Source organism: Gracilinanus agilis, chromosome 2 (assembly GCF_016433145.1).
Source record: "Gracilinanus agilis isolate LMUSP501 chromosome 2, AgileGrace, whole genome shotgun sequence".
In the NCBI taxonomy this organism is placed as follows: domain Eukaryota; kingdom Metazoa; phylum Chordata; class Mammalia; order Didelphimorphia; family Didelphidae; genus Gracilinanus; species Gracilinanus agilis.
In genome coordinates this window covers 562,368,613-562,387,651 of record NC_058131.1, presented here as the reverse complement: position 1 = coordinate 562,387,651, position 19,039 = coordinate 562,368,613, and the positions used below count along the sequence as shown (strand labels likewise).

Here is a 19,039-nt window from a genome sequence, read left to right as displayed (position 1 = left end):
TCTCACATTACGAGGCCTCTAACTCCAGAGAAATCAGGAAATAGGAAAAGCACTTATCAGCTTTTTCTGGCATAGCCAAAAAGTGAAACATAAGGTGGTTTGGTTGTTTCCTTTTTGGAGAATGGAAAAACAAATTGTGGCATAGCAGTGTGATGGATTATTGTTCCATAAGAAATTATGAAATAGCAAATTTCAGAGGAAACTGGGAAAGCCTTTATGAACTGTTACAGAATGAAGTGAGCAAAACTAAGGAAACAGTTTCTACAAGTGATAAAATTATATAGAAAAATGACTTTGAAAGACTTGATAATTGATCAGTGTAATGATGAGCCACAAATCCAAAGAATGAAAGTGAAACATGTCACTTTTCTCTTAGTTCTTTGCTCACATGAAAATTGCTGCTAGAAATATTTTAGTATAATTGTAACCCTTTAAAAAAAAACCATAGTCCATAATGGAGTATATGATTAGGAATTGGATTTCTGGGTCAGAAATGGTATGAATATTAAGATTTTTTTCCCCCACAAATTTCCAAATTGCTTTATAGAGTGCTTGAACAAATAGACAATTCTATAGAAAATATGATGTGTCATAAATGAGGTGACACTGAAGTACTTTGAGGACGTGGAGAGGCAACATGGCATAGTGCTAGAGGCAGCTAGGTAGGGTAGTGGTTTCAATACTTTGCTGACATGAGGAAGACGTGAGTTCAAATCTAGCTTCATTCACCTAGCAGTTCTGTTTACTTAGGCTTAGTCACTTAAACTTTGCTTCAGTTTCCTCATCTGTAAAATAGGAATCCTAATAGCATCTACCTTTCAGGATCATTGTAAAGATCAAATGACAATATTTGTAAGTTTTTAACACAGTGCCTGGCACATAGTAGGCACTTAAATCCATTCTTTTTCCTTTTCTTCCTTTTCCTTATTACTTTCCCCTTACCTGCTTACCATCCAATCAGATCAGCCTCTATCTTACTCATATTCGGCTCTCCTCCCCTCTATGTGTCTTTATTCTTGCTTTTCACCATGCCTGGAATACATTCCCTTCTTAGTTCCATCTCTTTTCTTTTTAAAGAACCATTTTTTGCTAATCTCACAACTCTAAATACCCTCTTTCTCAAACTAACTTGTATTTAAACTACTTCGTGTTTGTTCCCTTTAAATTCATGCTTTGTGTACTCATATATGTTTATTTTCTATTGTATTAGGAATAGAAGTACTTTATAATTAAGAATTATTTTATGCTTTGTAGTTGTATCTCTAGTGCCTGGTATAGTGCCTTGAAGAAAATAGGTTTTAATAACCAATTTTCTATTGAGCAATGGGATTTTGTCCTGTTATATTTTTAATTTTCTTTGAGAATTTATTTTTCATATACTGTATTAATACTCATAACAGACAGGACTCTAGAGGAGAAAGGCCTGAATCAATTCCTGTATATAAGGGAGAATCACTATGTGTTTCTGTGTGGTATCTGGGTGGGAGATTCCATATAGGCTGCCGTTTTTGCATTTTCTTTGTCCTTAGGAATCCCAAAGAATGCTTTCCTTTTAAATAGAATTTGATTAATAAGTGAAGGAGAGAAGATTTATTTTCTTGCTTATGTGACCTATCCATCTGGGGTTAGGGAGAGGTAGATGGTTTGAAAGACCATCTCTTAATTAGCTATCCACCAATTAGAAATGTCTTGTATCCATTCAAGGTAGGAGCTGAATAATGATTTTCTAAAATTATTAAGTGATGTGACCCAGTTTCTAGGTTGGTGGTTATTCAAGAGCCATAGAAATAGGTATCAGTTTATTAGTTATGATGCTAGCCTAATCAATATATATATATTCATATTCAATAAATTGATATTTCTTATCCAAAATCAGTCTCTTGAGATAAAAAAAAAAACACCACCCTATACTTTCTATCTTAGAATCAATACTGTGTATTGGTTCTTAAGCAAGAAGAATTTTAAGGGCTGGGCGATGGGGTGTTAAGTGACTTGCCCAGGGTCACACAGTTAAGAAAGTGTCTTGAGGTTAAATTTGAACCCAGGACCTCCTCTCTTCTTTGGGCATAGCTCTCAAATCTTCTGAGCCACTTAGCTGCCCTTGAGATAATTTTAATCATAACATTGCCTATAACGTGTATCTTTTTTAAAAAATCAAATTACTTTCATAGATAGGATACAAAGTGTTCCATAAATTGTTTTTTTTCTTATCTTACTAGCACTAATTTTGAGTGTGCAAATGCTTTTCAATTTAATATAATAAACATTATCCCTTTCATTTTTTGTGAATGCTTCTATTCCTTGTTTGGTTAAGAATTCACAAAGTCACTATTTTTGTGAAAGGCATCTGATTTGTTGGTTCTGTTGTAATTTTTTTATTTTCCAATTTTAAAATATTTGCCTGTTGCTTTTTTTTTTTTTGTATCACTAGTGCTTAACAATGCCTGTCTTCAAAGTAGGTGCTTAATAAATGTTTATTGTATCGAATGTCAGGATTTATTAGTCTGAAATTAATTTCTCCTGTATTAATTTTCAGTTTTCCCCCAAATACTTGTCAAATGAGGGGTAATTATCAAGTTAATTTATGTTTGGTAGTTTATGGAACACTGGGCTGTTGAATTAAATTGTTTCTTATTCTTCCCCACTTTGTTTTAAACATCTAGATTAAGATGAAATAATATAACGTGTCATTTATCAAAGACCACTCTTCTATCACATGTAGAAACCTCTTGAAGAACATGTTACAAGTGGTCCAGAGCTTCTGAGGAGAAAACGTGCTGCTTCAGCTGAAAAAAATACTTGTCAGCTTTATATTCAGACAGATCACCTATTCTTTAAACACTATGGAACACGGGAAGCTGTGATTGCCCAGGTATTTATTTATTGTGATTATGGCATTGAATTATTTGAGTTTTCAATTTTTATACATGTTAATTAGCCACACCCATGATTTTAAAAAATTTGAAATCAATAGTATTTTTTGGTGTTTTTTTCCCTTTTTTTATTTCCCAAAAAAGATGCATAATTTATTTCTAAGGTATTCCTTTTTAGGTGACATCTATTCTCAATATTTCTGACATATAACTGTTTGGGTATTTACTGTTTTATTATTTACATGGTTCTCTCATTTTTCATTAAGAATATTGTTATATTTGAGTACTACTTGTTAGACATTATCCAATGACACTGGTCTCCTTGTTCTACCTTGAATAAGACACTTCACTTTTCATTCTGGACATATTCCTTGGTTGTCTTCTATTCCTGAAATCCTTTCTCTCCTTATCTCCACCTCATAGATCCTTCAAATCTTAGAGTCCTGTCTTCTACAAGATACCTTTCCTTAATGTTATGAACTTTCTGGGTTTTCTCCCATTTTATCTTATCTTTATCATTTGTTCATAATTATTTGCATGTTGTCTCCCCCATTTACTTTGAGCTTCTTGAGAGCAAGGACTATTTTTTTTTCTCCTTTTTAGATTGGACACTTAACACAGTGCTTGGTACAAAGTAGACACTTAGCAAATGTTTATTGACTGACTCTCCTTTGGACCATAACAACATTTTGAGAATGTATGTTTAGAGGAATTATAATTAGAGGAAAGAAATTTGAACATCTAGTGTGGTTATTAAGCTCATAAGATGTCTTCATTACAAGCTGGTCGTTCAAAATTCCCATAAATTCCCTTCCTATACTGATAGAATTACCAGACAGTTTGATTAGGAAAAATACTGTAGACATCATATACTTGTATTTCAGCAAATCATTTTTATCATCTCTTCTGCTTTCCCTATGAACAGGATAAATGCTGTGTTGGTCAGCTGATCATGTTAGGGGATTTGAAAATGGTTGAGTAATGGAAACAAAAAATAATCATCATGGATTGATGTCATATTATGTATTAGGGATCTTACCATGGCTTTTGTTTCTTGGTATTTGTTTCATTGACTTGAATGAAGGCAAAAATTGCACACATTACCAAATTTGGATTGGACAAAAAGCTGAGTGCTACTATTGTATGACTGGCTCAGGGTAAAAAAAATTAACAGGTTAGAACAATGGGCTTAATATGATGAAATAGAAATAAGTGTAAAGTTATACGCTTAAGTTAAAAAAATTAACTTCAGCTTACAGATTATGAGGGAGGAATGGCTAGATAATAATGTATATGAAAAATAATACTGTTTGTAGAGAACTACATGCTAAATATGAGTCAATCATGTAAAATAGTATGATATTCAGGGGTTAATATAATCACAGGTCCTGTTAAGACATGCATAGTATTGAGAAAGCAGGAAATGATGACTGTTTTCTAAAATTTACCTATTTCCTTTATTAGTTCAGGTTGCAACTCATTTATGCCTTCTTGTGCCAAGTCTTATCCATATCCTCCCATAATTCTTTTAGAGGGAATTCACTCAATAGCCTAGGAACTTCTTGATAATTTTTTAGATATAGTAGAATATAAACAGTCCATTTGTTGGCCCTTTCACTATATGTTTAAACCACCTCTTTTTTGGTCATATATCCCTCTCCTGCTGGCTATTACATTATTTTTAAACACTTCTGTGGTAATATGGGGCAGGGCAACCTAATTCATATGTACCATGGGCTTCTCCATTTCTCTTAAAATTTAATTCTTCAGACACTGTGGTATGACATAACATATCCCTATAGCATCAGAAGAAGTTTTAATGTTAACAAAGCAGGCTTGTTTCAGGGAAAAGCTTGGAATCATTAAAAGCATTGCACAGATTCCCAAATACAGTCTATCCTGCTCTTCTGTTTAATTCTGGGAATAGTTCTTTATCCATCCACAATGTAGTAGTACCTCCCAGTTGTCTGTCTGGTTGCATATTATACTCTGGATAAGAGGCATTCCTTGTTTACTTGGGTTTTTCTTTTGTGAGTAGGTAGACCTAACTCTTGGTGATATTAGGTCTCAAGAAGTTCTATAGTGTTCTTGGTTCGATGTAATCAACATATCATTTGTAAAAAGGAGTATCTAAAAGACATCATCATTCATAGGGACACTACTTTTTATTTGGATTCTGTGCTGAACATCCTCATATCTTTGGAAAGTAACTTTAAACATAAATCTTCCTGCTATTTACCTCACTTATTTATATTCACAAGATCAGACAAAATTGTCTTGCTTGTTTATTTTTAAGAGACTTTGGAAAGTTTAAAAACATGCAGGGGGGATACTTTTCTGGAAGAGAACTTTTAAAGCATAGATTTGCTCTGATGAATCAAATTCTTAAAAAAAATTTTTTTTATGGACAGCAAACAATAAGTACAGTGGAATATTGTATTATTTCTCCCTGTCAGTCAGTTCTATAATTATATAAAAAATGCTATTTGATTTAGAAAAACATTTAAAAAACTCGCCTTTTCTTATATTGTCATGAAGGAAGCCCTTAATATGTGTATAGATTATTCCCCCCAAAATGCTGTAGTATGGGGTAATTAGATGTCGAAGTTAAAAGTTATTGACATTTTTTCTTTTAACTTCAGTAATAATTAGCTCCCTAATTTTTCTATGCATCGATATTATTCTCTCTTTCAGACACTTTGAGAAATGATCCCTAAGTGTCCTCATAATTGTCACTATTAGTGTAGACATTCTTTTTTAGTGTATTTACTCTTCTTCTTTTTCCATTATCCTCCTACTTCATTTAGCATGTCAGGATCTTTGCTGTTAGAGTCTAAATCTTCACTCTCATACTTTATTATTGAAATCTTGGCAAAACTTCTTGATTTTTATCCTATTTGTTGCTCTTCCCATTTTATCCTTAAGTTATCTAAGGATGGTACCATTTAACTGGGACATACATTTGTCAGATTTTATATAAAAATGTTTTTCCTGCTATCCTCTCTTCCTGTTTTATAATTGATATTAATGTTAGTCTTGCATTATCCTCAGTAACATTTTTAAAAATACATTTTTTACCAATATTCATATCTAGTGTAAGATTAAAAATTAAGGCTGGACTAAATATAAGAGAATGTGGTCACTAACATTAATATATCTCAAGTCAAAATGACTTTTTATTTAGCATTATTTACAAAATAGAGGCAAAGAGTAAAGTAGAGAAATGTGAAAGAGGGTAGAGTAAGAAGTCAAGCTAATCACTCTAAATGTTTCCTGGTGCCTGACTCAACTCAGGCTTGGCTAATTAGCTCTCCAGGGGAGGGCCATTTAGCCAGACCACACTGCCTCCTCCAGAAAGTAATCTCTAGAAATCAAGAAAAAACTCACCCATGTCTTAGTCCAAAGGGGGGAAATGCTGGAGTCCCACATCTAGGCTGAGGAAGATGATCTTGAAATAGCTGGAAAAATTCCAACTCCAAAAAACTACTTGCAAAAAAAGATGCTCTCTCACAGAAAGTTGCAACTACTTTTAAAGACTTTTCTTTGTGTCACTTCCTTCCTCCACTTTATGTGGGCGAATCCTATTTTATAAAATTTCTTATGGCTGCCCTGAGGGCAGTTAATCCTCTCTGCATTGTCACCCACTTTAGCACATTGGTTGGGGACCTCCCCCCATTTTAAAAGTGCTTCTGGTGATTAAATCTAAAAGTAGGCTGGGGAGAGTTAATCCCATCTTCATACTTGGAAAAGATTTGCTCCCATTCCTTCTGAATTAAATTAAATTATTAGTGGGGCGCATAAGCAAAAACATAATATTGTGACTGCAACAGACAGTAGATTTGGCATTTGACCTAATAATCTCCCACCTCATTTTACATAGGAAATCTCATTGTTTTTCTTTAGGATAATAATTGTTTTTTTGTTATTTGGAATTCTGCTTCCTTTGCTGATCTTATATAACTTTTCATTGTCATTGTATGCATGTGTGTGTCCAGTTGTTTCTTTTTATTTCATTCTGCATCAGTTAGTATACATCTTTTGTCTCTAAATTCTTCATGTTAATTATATCTTTGTTGTATTACATTAAACTTCCTGACCCATAGTTTTTCTAGCTGTTCCTCAGTTGGTGAATTTGTTTATGTCCAGTTTTTTTGTAGTACGATTTCTACAGTGTTACAAATTGGTTTGTATTCTAAATTGTTATTGCTCTTATCTGCTAATTCTTCCTGCTTAACACAAAGAAGTCATGTTTTCTAGTAGAGACTGTTTTTAGGTTCTTTTGATCTCTGTGGTAGTTGATTTACATCACCTGAATTTACCTAAGATATTCTAAATCAATGATTATCCAGTCTCTGAGATTGTTTTGTGAAATTCCCTGCCTTCCAACATGGCTAGTACCCGAGTGGTAGTGTGGTTTATTAGAAACAATCCTCAAAGTTAGGAGATGTTCCTGGCTTGGGTACAAACTAGCTAGATGATCTTGGCCAAGACATATAGTCTCTCTTTGTCTTCATTTTTTTCCTATAAAATAGAAGGTTCCTCACATCTCAAAAATTCTGTGAATAAGTTATTTTATACTCCTTTTTTGGTCCCTGTATTACATTTTCCTTCCCTGTGGACATTAGTAGGGGGGGGGAAGGGCTGTGAACTCTTGATTATGGTATATAACTCACAAAAAATTTCATTTCACCCACTCACTAAATTTGAAAAATGGTTTTTAAATGGCTTCTTTTTTTATAGCTGAAATTTGTTGTATTTTTACCCTCAGATATCCAGTCATGTGAAAGCTATTGATACAATATACCAATCGACAGACTTCTCTGGAATTCGTAATATTAGTTTCATGGTGAAACGAATAAGGGTAAGGAATTTTCCAAAAATAATCTCTCTCTCTCTCTCTCTCTCTCTCTCTCTCTCTCTCTCTCTCTCTCTCTATATATATATATATATATATATATATATATATATATATATATACACACACAGATATGTAGATATATAGATCTAAAACTTTTTTTAATTGGTTGGGAAAAGAATGATTTTTGCATGGTACAATTTGAGTCAATAGGAAACCGATTCTTCTTTTGTCAAACAAGGTACAGTTTTCAAAGAGCCAGTGGAAGGTGAATTCCTTGTAGGTAGGGACAGTGTGGTTTTAATTTATGCATGGGAAATGTTTGAAGACAGCCTTTAAGGCTCTGTTTTTCTTTGCAAATATAACACAACATAATATAGTCCCTTCTGTATAGCTCAAACCAATTCACTTTTTTAGGTTTTTTTTTAAGTTTGTGTATTATATATTATTATACCATATTCTATTTCTACCCCTTTCCCCCGACTGAATGTTTCCATTGTCCTTTGGTCAATTGCAATTTTTATTCTTCAGAAATCATTTTGTGATTTCTTGCATTAGGAAATATTCCTGACATTTTCTACTCTGCTTTTGTCTTTTCATCAGAAATATTTGAAAGGCCTTTTATTCCATTAAATATCCACTTTCTTTTCCTTGAAGGATTATACTAAACTTTTCAGGTTAATTTATTCTTGGTTGTAAGCCCATATCTTTTTGCCTTTTGGAATATTGCATTCCAAACTCTTGGTTGCTTTCAAGAACCTCACTATTTTTCTCACCAGCCTCTGAACTTATGGGAAACCCTTTGCCCTTCCTGCCTCTGGATGCAGAACTTTTTAGGCTCTATGAATTTCTGATTCCTGTCTGGTTGGGCCTCTTACCTTCATTGACACTGGATTTTTTGGCAGTCCCTTTTTGTATTGTGGTCTAATTGACTTTTTCTGTAATTCTAGGGTAGAAAATGTTTCTTAGTATAGTTTCTTATTGAATTTCTTGATTATGATTTGGCCTGGTATAATTGTTAGGTTTTTACCTGGAATGGACATAGTGCAACTGATTTACCTCCCTAATGTCTTCTTTATATTGGTTAAACTTCTTTAAAGCATGGTGATGGCCATAATTTTAAAGTTATATCCATTTTTGATAGAATAGTTAGATCAGTCAATTCAGTAAGTAGTTTGGTTGAATCTATTTGAAGTATAGGTAGTTAATTAATTTTTAAAAATTTATAAAGGGAGCATTTAAGTAGCACAGTGGATAGAGTGCCAGGCTTAGAGTCAGGAAGATTTAGGTTTAAAGTCTAGCCTCAGATACTTCCTAGCTGTGTGACTTTGGACAAGTCACTAACTTCAGTTACTTAGCCTTTGATGGTTTTCTGTCTTATAATTGATACTAAGACAGAAAGTAAGGGTCTCTATGAAATATCTATAGCATTGCCTGATCTTTATCTTTCTAATTTGTTATTGCTAATGAGATTTATTATAATTAATTGATGGTCCAATAGCACATAGCTAATTTAGTTATTTCTCCAATGCCAATAATCAGATTATATGTGAAGAAAAATATTTATGTTGGCATGGGGACTGCCTGTACAGTATTATTTTTCTAATGTTCCATGAACATTTGCTTGACAAAAGGCTTTAGAACTATGCCTTTCTAGCTAACTTTGGATTTCATACAACAAAGTGGAGCTCAGTGAAAGTGACGAAAGTTAGATGCTAGTGAAGATGATTGAAACCTAGGAGCCAGAAGAAACTTTCTCTTTGGGTAGCCAGGGAAGGAAAAATCTAGCTCATGAAGTTAGATGTGTTGATATTCTGAGAATCTACTCTGGAATAAGTGGGAATAGATTAAAAGTACCAGGAAAATTTAGACTTCTTAGAACTCAAGAGCAAGAGGACTCTCTTAGGATTATAAAATATTTGAGTTGCTAAAACATCAGTGAAAATTGAGTAGACTGACTTAATTGAATAAAGCTATGCTCCATATTTATTACACTTAGCCATAATTTCTTATACTAAGTATGCTTATATTGTGAGCAAAATGAAGTCTGGGTTTTGTTAGTCAACTAAGATGAAGCTTAACATACTTTATTTAGGGTGAGGGACCTAGATTGCTAAGGGATAAGCCAGAGTTTTATAAATAAGCACTATTCCAATCTTTCTTGAAGGCAAGGGACTCTTACATAGGCAAATTAGATAATGTTTTAAAACTAGTTCTTTTTGCTTTTTGTATTTTAGTTCAGAAAATCAGTGACAAAGTCTTCATCCTCAAAAGATTCTAATTTCCCCCCCTTTTTTTAATTTGGAAAAATTTTCCATGGTTATATGACTCATGATCTCCCCCCACCCTTTTCCCCTCCCAAAGCCGACAAGTAGTTCCACTGGGTTATAGTATATCATTGTTCAAAACCTATTACCATGTTATTCTTATTTGCAATAGAGTGATCTTTTAACATAAAAACCCTAATCATATCCATGTTGAACTATGTGATCGATCATATGATCTAAAAGATGCTAAATTTCAATAGTATAGCTATTGAATCACTTACTACCAATGAGCTCTGTAATATAGTGGTGCGAAGCACATGGCCTATGGGGTATAACACTCTTTGTGCAGATGGAGCCATATTAAAGTGTAATTGGGAAATGCTTGACAAAATAAATAAAAATACAATAAAACATAGATAATATTATTATGTGGTTTATAAGTCAGCACATAGTCAAAAGACATCCTTATATATGGATTTAGTAGCCTCCATTTCTGAATTTGGCACTAATAGGCTAGTAAATATATTTTTATGGTTGCTGTGGCTAGAAAGAAATTTCATAGCCCAATGGACTATGTTCTAGTTATATCCATCTCTAAAATTAGCTTGATTGGCTTTCTATCTTTGGCAGGAGTTGCTAAAATGTATGCTGTATTCATATAGCCTTTAAAAACTTGAATCACTTCTATGTATGTCATCATGAGGGATCAGAGTTTGACTTTAGTAGAAAGGCCATAGCATTATAAGATCATGGGTTTAGAGTTTGAAGAGACTTTAATGGCTGATTCTCATTTTACAGGTGAGCCAACTGGCTCAGTGTAGTTGAATTACTTGCCAAGAGTTGTGTAGATAATGTTAGTTACACAGAAGAAATTTGAACCCAGCTCCTCTTTTCTTAAAATCTGTTGACTTTCCTACTGTATCACAATAAAGTCAATTAAGACACTTAAAATGACTTCAATTTTAATTGCTTACTTAAATTATTTTCATCTTTAGATAAACACAACTGCTGATGAGAAAGACTCGACAAATCCTTTCCGCTTTCCTAATATTGGTGTGGAGAAGTTTCTGGAATTGAACTCTGAGCAGAATCATGATGACTACTGTTTGGCCTATGTCTTCACAGATCGAGACTTTGATGATGGTGTTTTAGGTCTGGCTTGGGTTGGAGCACCTTCAGGTAGCTTACCTACCTATGCCTTTTTTTTTTTTTTTTACTTTTAAAATTTAATTCATACTAATGTGGATTGGGCAGTATGTAGAAACATTGTACAAATAGCAGAAATACATGATAAAATTTTTTGTTTCATAATCATTTTAAAAATATTTAGGCACATTGCTTCCCACTTAGAATGACAGTTAAATTTGCTATTTTATTAGGAAAATTGAACGACTATTCTTAATTTAAAAAAATCTAGACAACTAAAATGTCCTGATTCTTTTAGTTGGCGGTGCCATTCCCACGGTCCCAAATGCTTACTTTGTAAAGACCTTTTTATTTGTTATGGTGTTTTCATTTTTTTCCACACATTCACTCTGATAAGTAAAATGTAGCTCTTTGATATCTCAGTTTTGTATTTCTATTTAACACAATAACTGACATATGGTAAAAATGGTAAAAAACTTAAAAAATGGTTGCTGATCAATAATTGAATATAACTTTTTTGTTACTGTTAATTAAATGATTTGACATTTTCTCTAGAAACCAAGAAACCTAGAATTGAAAGAGAACTTGAACAGTATTTTAGTAAAATGCCCTCTAAGTGAATGTCTGAACTATTCTTTTTTTTCCTCTTTCTTTTATTATGTACATTTATTCTTTTTGGCCCTGCCCCATGTACTTTTTTTAAAAACCCAAAACCTTGGCATTTATTAATAGTAAATTCTTTCATTGGTCATGCCCAAAAATGCATGTCTCATTCTTCATTTTTAGATCATAATTTTTCTTTAGAGAGATGGATAGACTACTTCATATTTGGATCTATGGTTTTGTGGTTTAATGTTGCATTATTCAGAGTTGTAAAGTTTTTTCAACATTGTTTTTCTTTATAGTGTTGTTTCCTTTGTATATATCATTGTTTAAGTTCTGCTCTGTTTGCCCATATCATTTCATACAGGTCTTTCCAGTTTTCTCCAAAATGAATCATTTGATAATATTTTAGCTACATAAAAGTTATTACTATAACTTTCTTGGTGCTTTTGAGGTTTGATTTTTCTGCTTTGAATATTCAGATAGGTTTAGAATAGGTAAGTTATAGGGAAGAGATTGTATGAAAGGAAGTAATGGTCAGAGAGGTCTTAACACTTTTTCATTAAGGAAATGGAACACTTACGGGTAAATGTGAGCTCTAGATGTGTGGCTGAGGTGAAGTGATGAAGTATTTCATAGATACTGTCTTGGCATAAGTACTTTATTCGTAACTTTAAAAAAGTCACAACCCAATTATCTTTTTAAGGAAAAAAATTATTGGAGAAAAAAATTTCATTGCTATTGTCACTTTTCTGAAGGTCATTTAAAAATAGTTACTAATGTTATATTAATTTTTATAATATCATATTGATATATTTGTGGCACATTATATAATTGTTGCTCAATCAGTGGTTTGTCCTTCCTATACTTAATGATTGTATTGCCTACAATTATTCCTCCATTCTTTTTATCCTAGCAGATATTTTAAAATTAAATAGAAATGTGAGGAATAGGAAGGAATTATTGTACAGTCGTATTCTTTTCATTCAGTTGGTAATTAGTGGAATTAGTAGGTCCTTAAATATTAAAGTTTGATTTTTCAGCACTATGCTTACTACTCTGTACTGTTCATCATTGTTCTTTCATAGCCAGTTGGAGAAATGCCACTTCAATTTCCCTTTGGGGGCATTTCAATTGAGGCAAGGTATATGTATTTAAGGTCAATAGAATTATATCAAGAGATGTAAGAATCCACTGAAAACTGAAATTTGAAATGGAAAACTGGAATTCTGAGATGGGGCAAGACTGTGTAGGGCAGGAGTCAGGGAACCAAAAGAACACTCTGCTCTCTGACCTTAAAATACTGTTTTAGGTTTCTTAAATAAAACTCAGTTTTTGTCTGAGCTACAAGAGGGCTAGGTCCTTTGTTTATATAAATTTTTTAACTCTTCCAGAACCTAGCACAATGCTCTGCATATAATGATCTCAAAAACATTTGTTAAATAATATCTGTGCAGTTTTCTTGAGACCCTGTGATATCTTAATGAGTTTTTCTTTCATTGTCAAGCTCTGTAAATTGTTCCTGAGATACCAGTGTCTGCCCTGTTTTTTAGTAGCTCTATTTTCTTAAGAGCATTTTTCTAAAATTTTCTTTTGCTTCATCACATCATCTTATATGATTATTTTTTAATTAAAACATTTTTAAACCCTGACTTTTTGTTTAAGAATCATTACTGTTGTATTGGTTCCAAGGCAGAAGAACAGTAAGGGCTAGGCAATGGGGGAGAGTTAAATGACTTGCCAGGGTCAATTAACTGTCTGAGGTCAGATTTTAATTCAGGACCTCCTGTCTCTAGGCCTGATTCTCAATTCACTGGTCCACCTAGCTGCCCCAAACATATCATTGTAAGTTTTTCTTATTAAATAATAAACTTCTTGAGTTTATGCTGTTTTTTCTCCTTAGCACTGTTCATAGTGGATAGTAAATATCAACTGAAAATATAATTTATAAATTAATTCAACTCAGGAATTAATGTACAACTTTTGTTCATTTTTCTGGGAAACTAGCCTGATCCTCCTAATTTCAGTGCTTATAGTTTCCTTGTTAAGAAACCAAGATTAATCTAGGAAACAAGCACACACACTATATATTCTTAGATCTTTAGTAGTCTTGCAGATATATTTTTAAAGTCTGAAGGTGTGCAAATTATTTCTTGCTCATCAATTTTCAACTAGTATTATATAGAAGGTATGATATAAAGAAAATAAGACCTGAAGAAGTATAGAACCTAAATAGCAAGTGGAGTTTTCAAAATCTCACTGCTTTTATTCTAAAGCTTGGTCTCATTGATTTTGACTTTGGAATTATATACTTGTTAGTGCAAGTGTTCCCATGTGCATTTGTATTTAAGAATTATTTACAAACAGAAGATACTTTGAAACTGTAATTGACACATAGTAGTTGTCTAGTAAATGAATTAATTTCAGATTTATCTTTTACCCTTTTATTTTATATTCCTTATTTTCATCTTTGAGAGTTTATAATGAAATCTTAATTTTATGACTTGAATTATGAATATTTATTATGAATATGATTCATTTGTATATCTCATATTTATATATCAGCAATATAATTTTATATAGCACATCAAAACTTGTACTAATACATTATTAAAATTGGTGTAGATTTTTTGCCTATAATTTAATATGAGATGTTGTTTGAAGTACATAAGTACATAATTGATTCTACTTAAAACTCACAAAAGGCCATATGTTTAAATAAGTTAAATAGTATAGTAGCAATAAATTCTATTTTTCAGAATATTACTCTCAAAACTAAGAATAATCTTGCCTGAAATTAGAAAAATACTTTTCAACTAATAGAAAAAGATATATATTTTTAAGTCTGAAGGGAGCATGATTTTTGACAACGATGTATTTACTATTTTCTCTTTGACTGAAAAGATTTGCAGTTTGGAGTCTTCTATGCTTAATTCAAGTTTTGACAGTTCTGCATCGGATCACTTTGCACTTGACAAATCTTCACTCAGGCAGGATATTTATTCATTTATTATTTGCTTAAAGCACTTAACATTTTAAGTTAATGTATTATTGTGAATACAACTATAGCTTTTATAATTACTATTATAGTTGTCCTCATGTGGGGGAAAAACATTAATAAGCTTTCCGAGTTATTTTTGCTTATAAATATCTTCTAAGGGATATATATGACTAAATTGGTTTAGTGACCATATGTCATATCCATGTTTCTGAAACAAACATAAATAAATTCCACTATTTGAGCTACTATTTCAAGAGTCCTCATATGACAGGATGGAAACCCCACATGTATTTCTTTTTCTTTTTTTTAATTAAAAAAAATTTTTTTTTAAACCTTTACCTTCCATCTTGGAATCAATACTGTGTATTGGCTCCAAGGCAGAAGAGTAGTAAGGGTAGGCAATGTGGGTTAAGTGACTTGCCCAGGGTCACACAGCTGAGAAGTGTCTTGAGGTCAGATTTGAACCTAGGACCTCCCATCTCTAGGCCTGACTCTCATTCCACTGAACTACCCAGCTGCCCCCTCACCTCCACATGTATTTCTATTCTTAAATCTAGTTTTGTTTTTTTTAAGCAAACTATCCCTGTTGTCTTATAGATCCTGTCCAGTAATTTAAATTATGTTTCATGAATGTGTGCTTGTACATAGTTCATGGAAACAGAGAAAATATTAGATTGTATTATCCTTCTTTCTCTTTATAGTTCCGCCAAAAGATTTGTCTTTTTAAAAGAATAAAAATTTTTATTTAATGGCACCATGAAGTCATGGCCTATCGTTGCATACAGGAAATTTTTTTCAAATGTCTCAGTTGATCAATTTGGTTATTTTTAAAGTTGAACTAATAACATTTCTTTTGAAACTATAAATGAATATTCTTCTAGTATTTATTCAGATTTAAAGTATTTTAAATACTAAGGTAATTTTTAAAAAGAGAAACCAGTTAAAATAGGTAATATACTGTGTGTTCCTTTATAAATATAGATGGACTGTGATTGATCATTCACTTTCATCTTAACCTTTGTTTTTAAATAAATTTTTGTTTTTTGTTTCTCATGAGTCCCAATATAAGTATTACCGTTGTCAGCTTTTTCATTAGTAAGCTTGGAAGTATCTTTTGATGAAGAATTACTTGACTATATTAATATGTATTCAAGTTTTCAGTTTTCCTTTGGAAAACTGAAAAAAATCCTATAGTTCAGTCATATATAAAACACATTATATATTTCTTTCAAGAACAACAGTCTATATTTAGTTGCATCACTACCATTATTGGCCTTCTAAAATCTTTTCAAGCCAAACTTGGTTTTCATTTAACTCAAGCTATAAATTTGCTTTTATAAAACAATAAATATAAAAAAGAACATATAAAGACATAGCTTTAAATAAATATAAATATTTCAACAGAATTGAGAGGAGAGAATTTGGCAAAAATGAAACCAAGGAAGGGTTGTTGAAGTTTGAAGAAATAAAGCAGTTCTCTATTTAAAATTAGATTTTTTTCAGTGATTGTGTGTTCTAGCAAAAATCAAAAGGATACAACTTTAACTGCTCTTAAAATTTCTTTATTATCCTGACATAAAGAAAGAGGTCAGTTGACCCATTGAGAGACCAATGGAATTTCAGACTCAAAAATATAATTGATGTAGATTTAATGTAATTTTTTACCATGACTTTTTCAGAGCTGGGGAAAGATACTAATCTTTGTTAACCTTTTTCTTCTAAATTAGGAAGCTCTGGAGGAATCTGTGAAAAAAGTAAGCTGTATTCAGATGGTAAAAAGAAATCTTTAAATACTGGTATTATCACTGTTCAGAACTATGGATCTCATGTCCCACCAAAAGTTTCTCACATTACTTTTGCTCATGAGGTTGGACACAACTTTGGTTCTCCTGTGAGTATTGCTTGCTTACCAGTGTTCTGTTTTTAAATTTATAGCTACTAGTATGTATTACCTTAAAAAAAAAACTGCAACAATCAGGTAACAGGCTATTGAAGGATAAAATATTAGCATAAAAATTTCCAGCAAGAATAGATCTTCATTTAATTTAATTCCTTCATTTTATTTTCTCCTTTTTTTAAAACTTACTTTCTGCCTTAGAATCAATACCATATATTATTTCCAATCAGAAGAGTGGTAAGGGCTAGGCATTTGAAGTTAAGTGACTTGTCCAAGGTCATCACAGCTAGGAAGTGTCTGAGGCCACATTTGAACTCCCATCTCTGGATCTGGCTTTCAATCCACAGAGCCATGTAGGTCTCCTATAACTCATTTATTTTATAAATTAGTAATATCAGACCTGAAAATTGAAGTAAGTGGTGACAAAACTAGAACATAATTGATCTGAAAAAGATTGGGGAAAGCGGGGTAAATAGTGAACTACAATGCTAATATGAGTTAGTACAATGTGACTTTCAAAAAAAAGTTGATGCAGGGAATATATCTCTCAGATTTTAATAGGATATATACATTTATAGATTTGTACAGTTGTTGTTTACTGTTGATATTTACCGACGTCTGCATTTTAAGGCTGGCAAAGTATTTAGTCTACATTGTCTCATTTAGTCCTTATAAAAGTCCTTTGAGGTATAGGTAAATATTTATAGGCATATATATATATAGGCAATTTACAGATGAAAAAACTGACTGTCACATATGAATTGCTTTTGTGTCCAGAGTGTCTGAGGCAGCATTTGACTCCTGGTCTTCCTGGCTCCAAGGCTTTAATTGTGTCTGATGTACTATGTTACCTCTTAAAAGAACAAATCAGTGTGTGTGTGTGTGTGTGTGTGTGTGTGTGTGTGTGTGTGTGTGTGTGTGTGTGTGTGTAGTAATTTAAAAAATAAATTTAGAAGTATACTTTTATGTTTAGTAAAATAAATCCCCCCAAATGGTACTCATTTATACATTTATCTAATGTAAATATTTAGATTTCTAAAATTGGAATGGACTTTTAAATATTCTCATTATAAACCAAAAATACAGGAAAATTTCCATCCCTCAGATCAGATTACTAGCGAGGCTTATTTGGCCCTGACATTTTATTTGGACCTGGCATTTTTCTCCTCTTCATAGTAGATTTTTGAAAGATGAAGCGTTATGAACAGTATTCCTAAGGATAATTTATTTTAGAGGTTTATGATGAGGATGAGAGTAGTTACTAGAACTTTAGCCTAAATAATTTAAGGAATTTGAGAATATATGCTTCCCAAACCTTTCCTTTCCCTCTTTTCTTTCTCATTTCCTTTTTTATTTCCCCTTTCTATTTGCCCTCTCCTTCCCTCATTTTTCTTTTTTCCCCCTTTTCATTCTCCTATCTAAACCATCATAGAAAAAGTAGCATCTTTCCTATTTAATTCCTCCAAAATAGACAATTCTATGGTTCATTCAAGTGAAAAATCAGTTAATTGGGGCCAAGGGGGGAGTATGGGAAATGCTATTTTCAAAAAAAGTTTTATTCCTTGATATATGTAACAAACATGTCTTATTTTACAGCATGATTCTGGAACAGAGTGTACACCAGGAGAATCTAAAAATTTAGGACAGAAAGAAAATGGCAATTATATCATGTATGCAAGAGCTACATCTGGGGACAAATTTAACAACAATAAATTTTCACTGTGTAGTATTCGAAATATAAGCCAAGTTCTTGAAAAGAAGAGAAACAACTGTTTTGTTGGTATGTATATGTCATGCTGGGGTAAAGAATAGTCATAGTTTTAGACTTCTTAGTTCATTAGTGGTAGTTTACTGATACAGATCATGAACTCCTTTCTCTTTGAACATTATCTGGAGCAGTGAGGTTAAGTGATTTACCCAGGGTCAAATAGCTAAAATGTGCCAGAGGGATTTGATTCCCAGGCCAGCTCTTTTTATATGTCATGTTGCTTATGGGAACTAAGGATATTCATCATTCAGGTTTCCAGGTTTTTATATGTTCCATATGTCCTGACATGAATTTATTATTATTATTTTTTGCCTCCAGAGACTAGGTGACTCTTCAATTCTACCTAATAACTGCTTTCTTGCTGCTAGTTATTACAAACAACCCAAATTTAGAATATACTATCCTTGAAACAATATTAATAAGGAATTTTAAAATTTTGTCTTGTGCCAACCTTTCAAAACCTGAGTTTCCTCATATGTGAAATAATTAAGTTGGACTATATCTACTTCTTCCCTTCTAGCTCTAAAATTCTCTATATTTATGAGATTTTTCTTGTCTAACTTTCATTTTAATGAGCAGAATCCTAATATCTACAAATTTCAAGACTTTTCCCCTCAGAAGACAAAGCT

At 32.3% G+C, this 19,039-nt stretch overlaps 1 protein-coding gene across 1 annotated transcript in view; it reads left to right on the top strand.

Moving 5' to 3' along the window:
• ADAM10 (ADAM metallopeptidase domain 10) overlaps nucleotides 1-19,039 on the top strand; it is a 138,837-nt gene that overhangs the window by 103,050 nt on the left and 16,748 nt on the right. Inside the window, exons 6-10 of the mRNA XM_044665304.1 lie at nucleotides 2,723-2,872; nucleotides 7,642-7,734; nucleotides 10,991-11,174; nucleotides 16,473-16,636; nucleotides 18,239-18,422. Coding sequence (XP_044521239.1) covers nucleotides 2,723-2,872; nucleotides 7,642-7,734; nucleotides 10,991-11,174; nucleotides 16,473-16,636; nucleotides 18,239-18,422 — 775 coding nt within the window. The remainder of the gene's footprint in view (nucleotides 1-2,722; nucleotides 2,873-7,641; nucleotides 7,735-10,990; nucleotides 11,175-16,472; nucleotides 16,637-18,238; nucleotides 18,423-19,039) is intronic.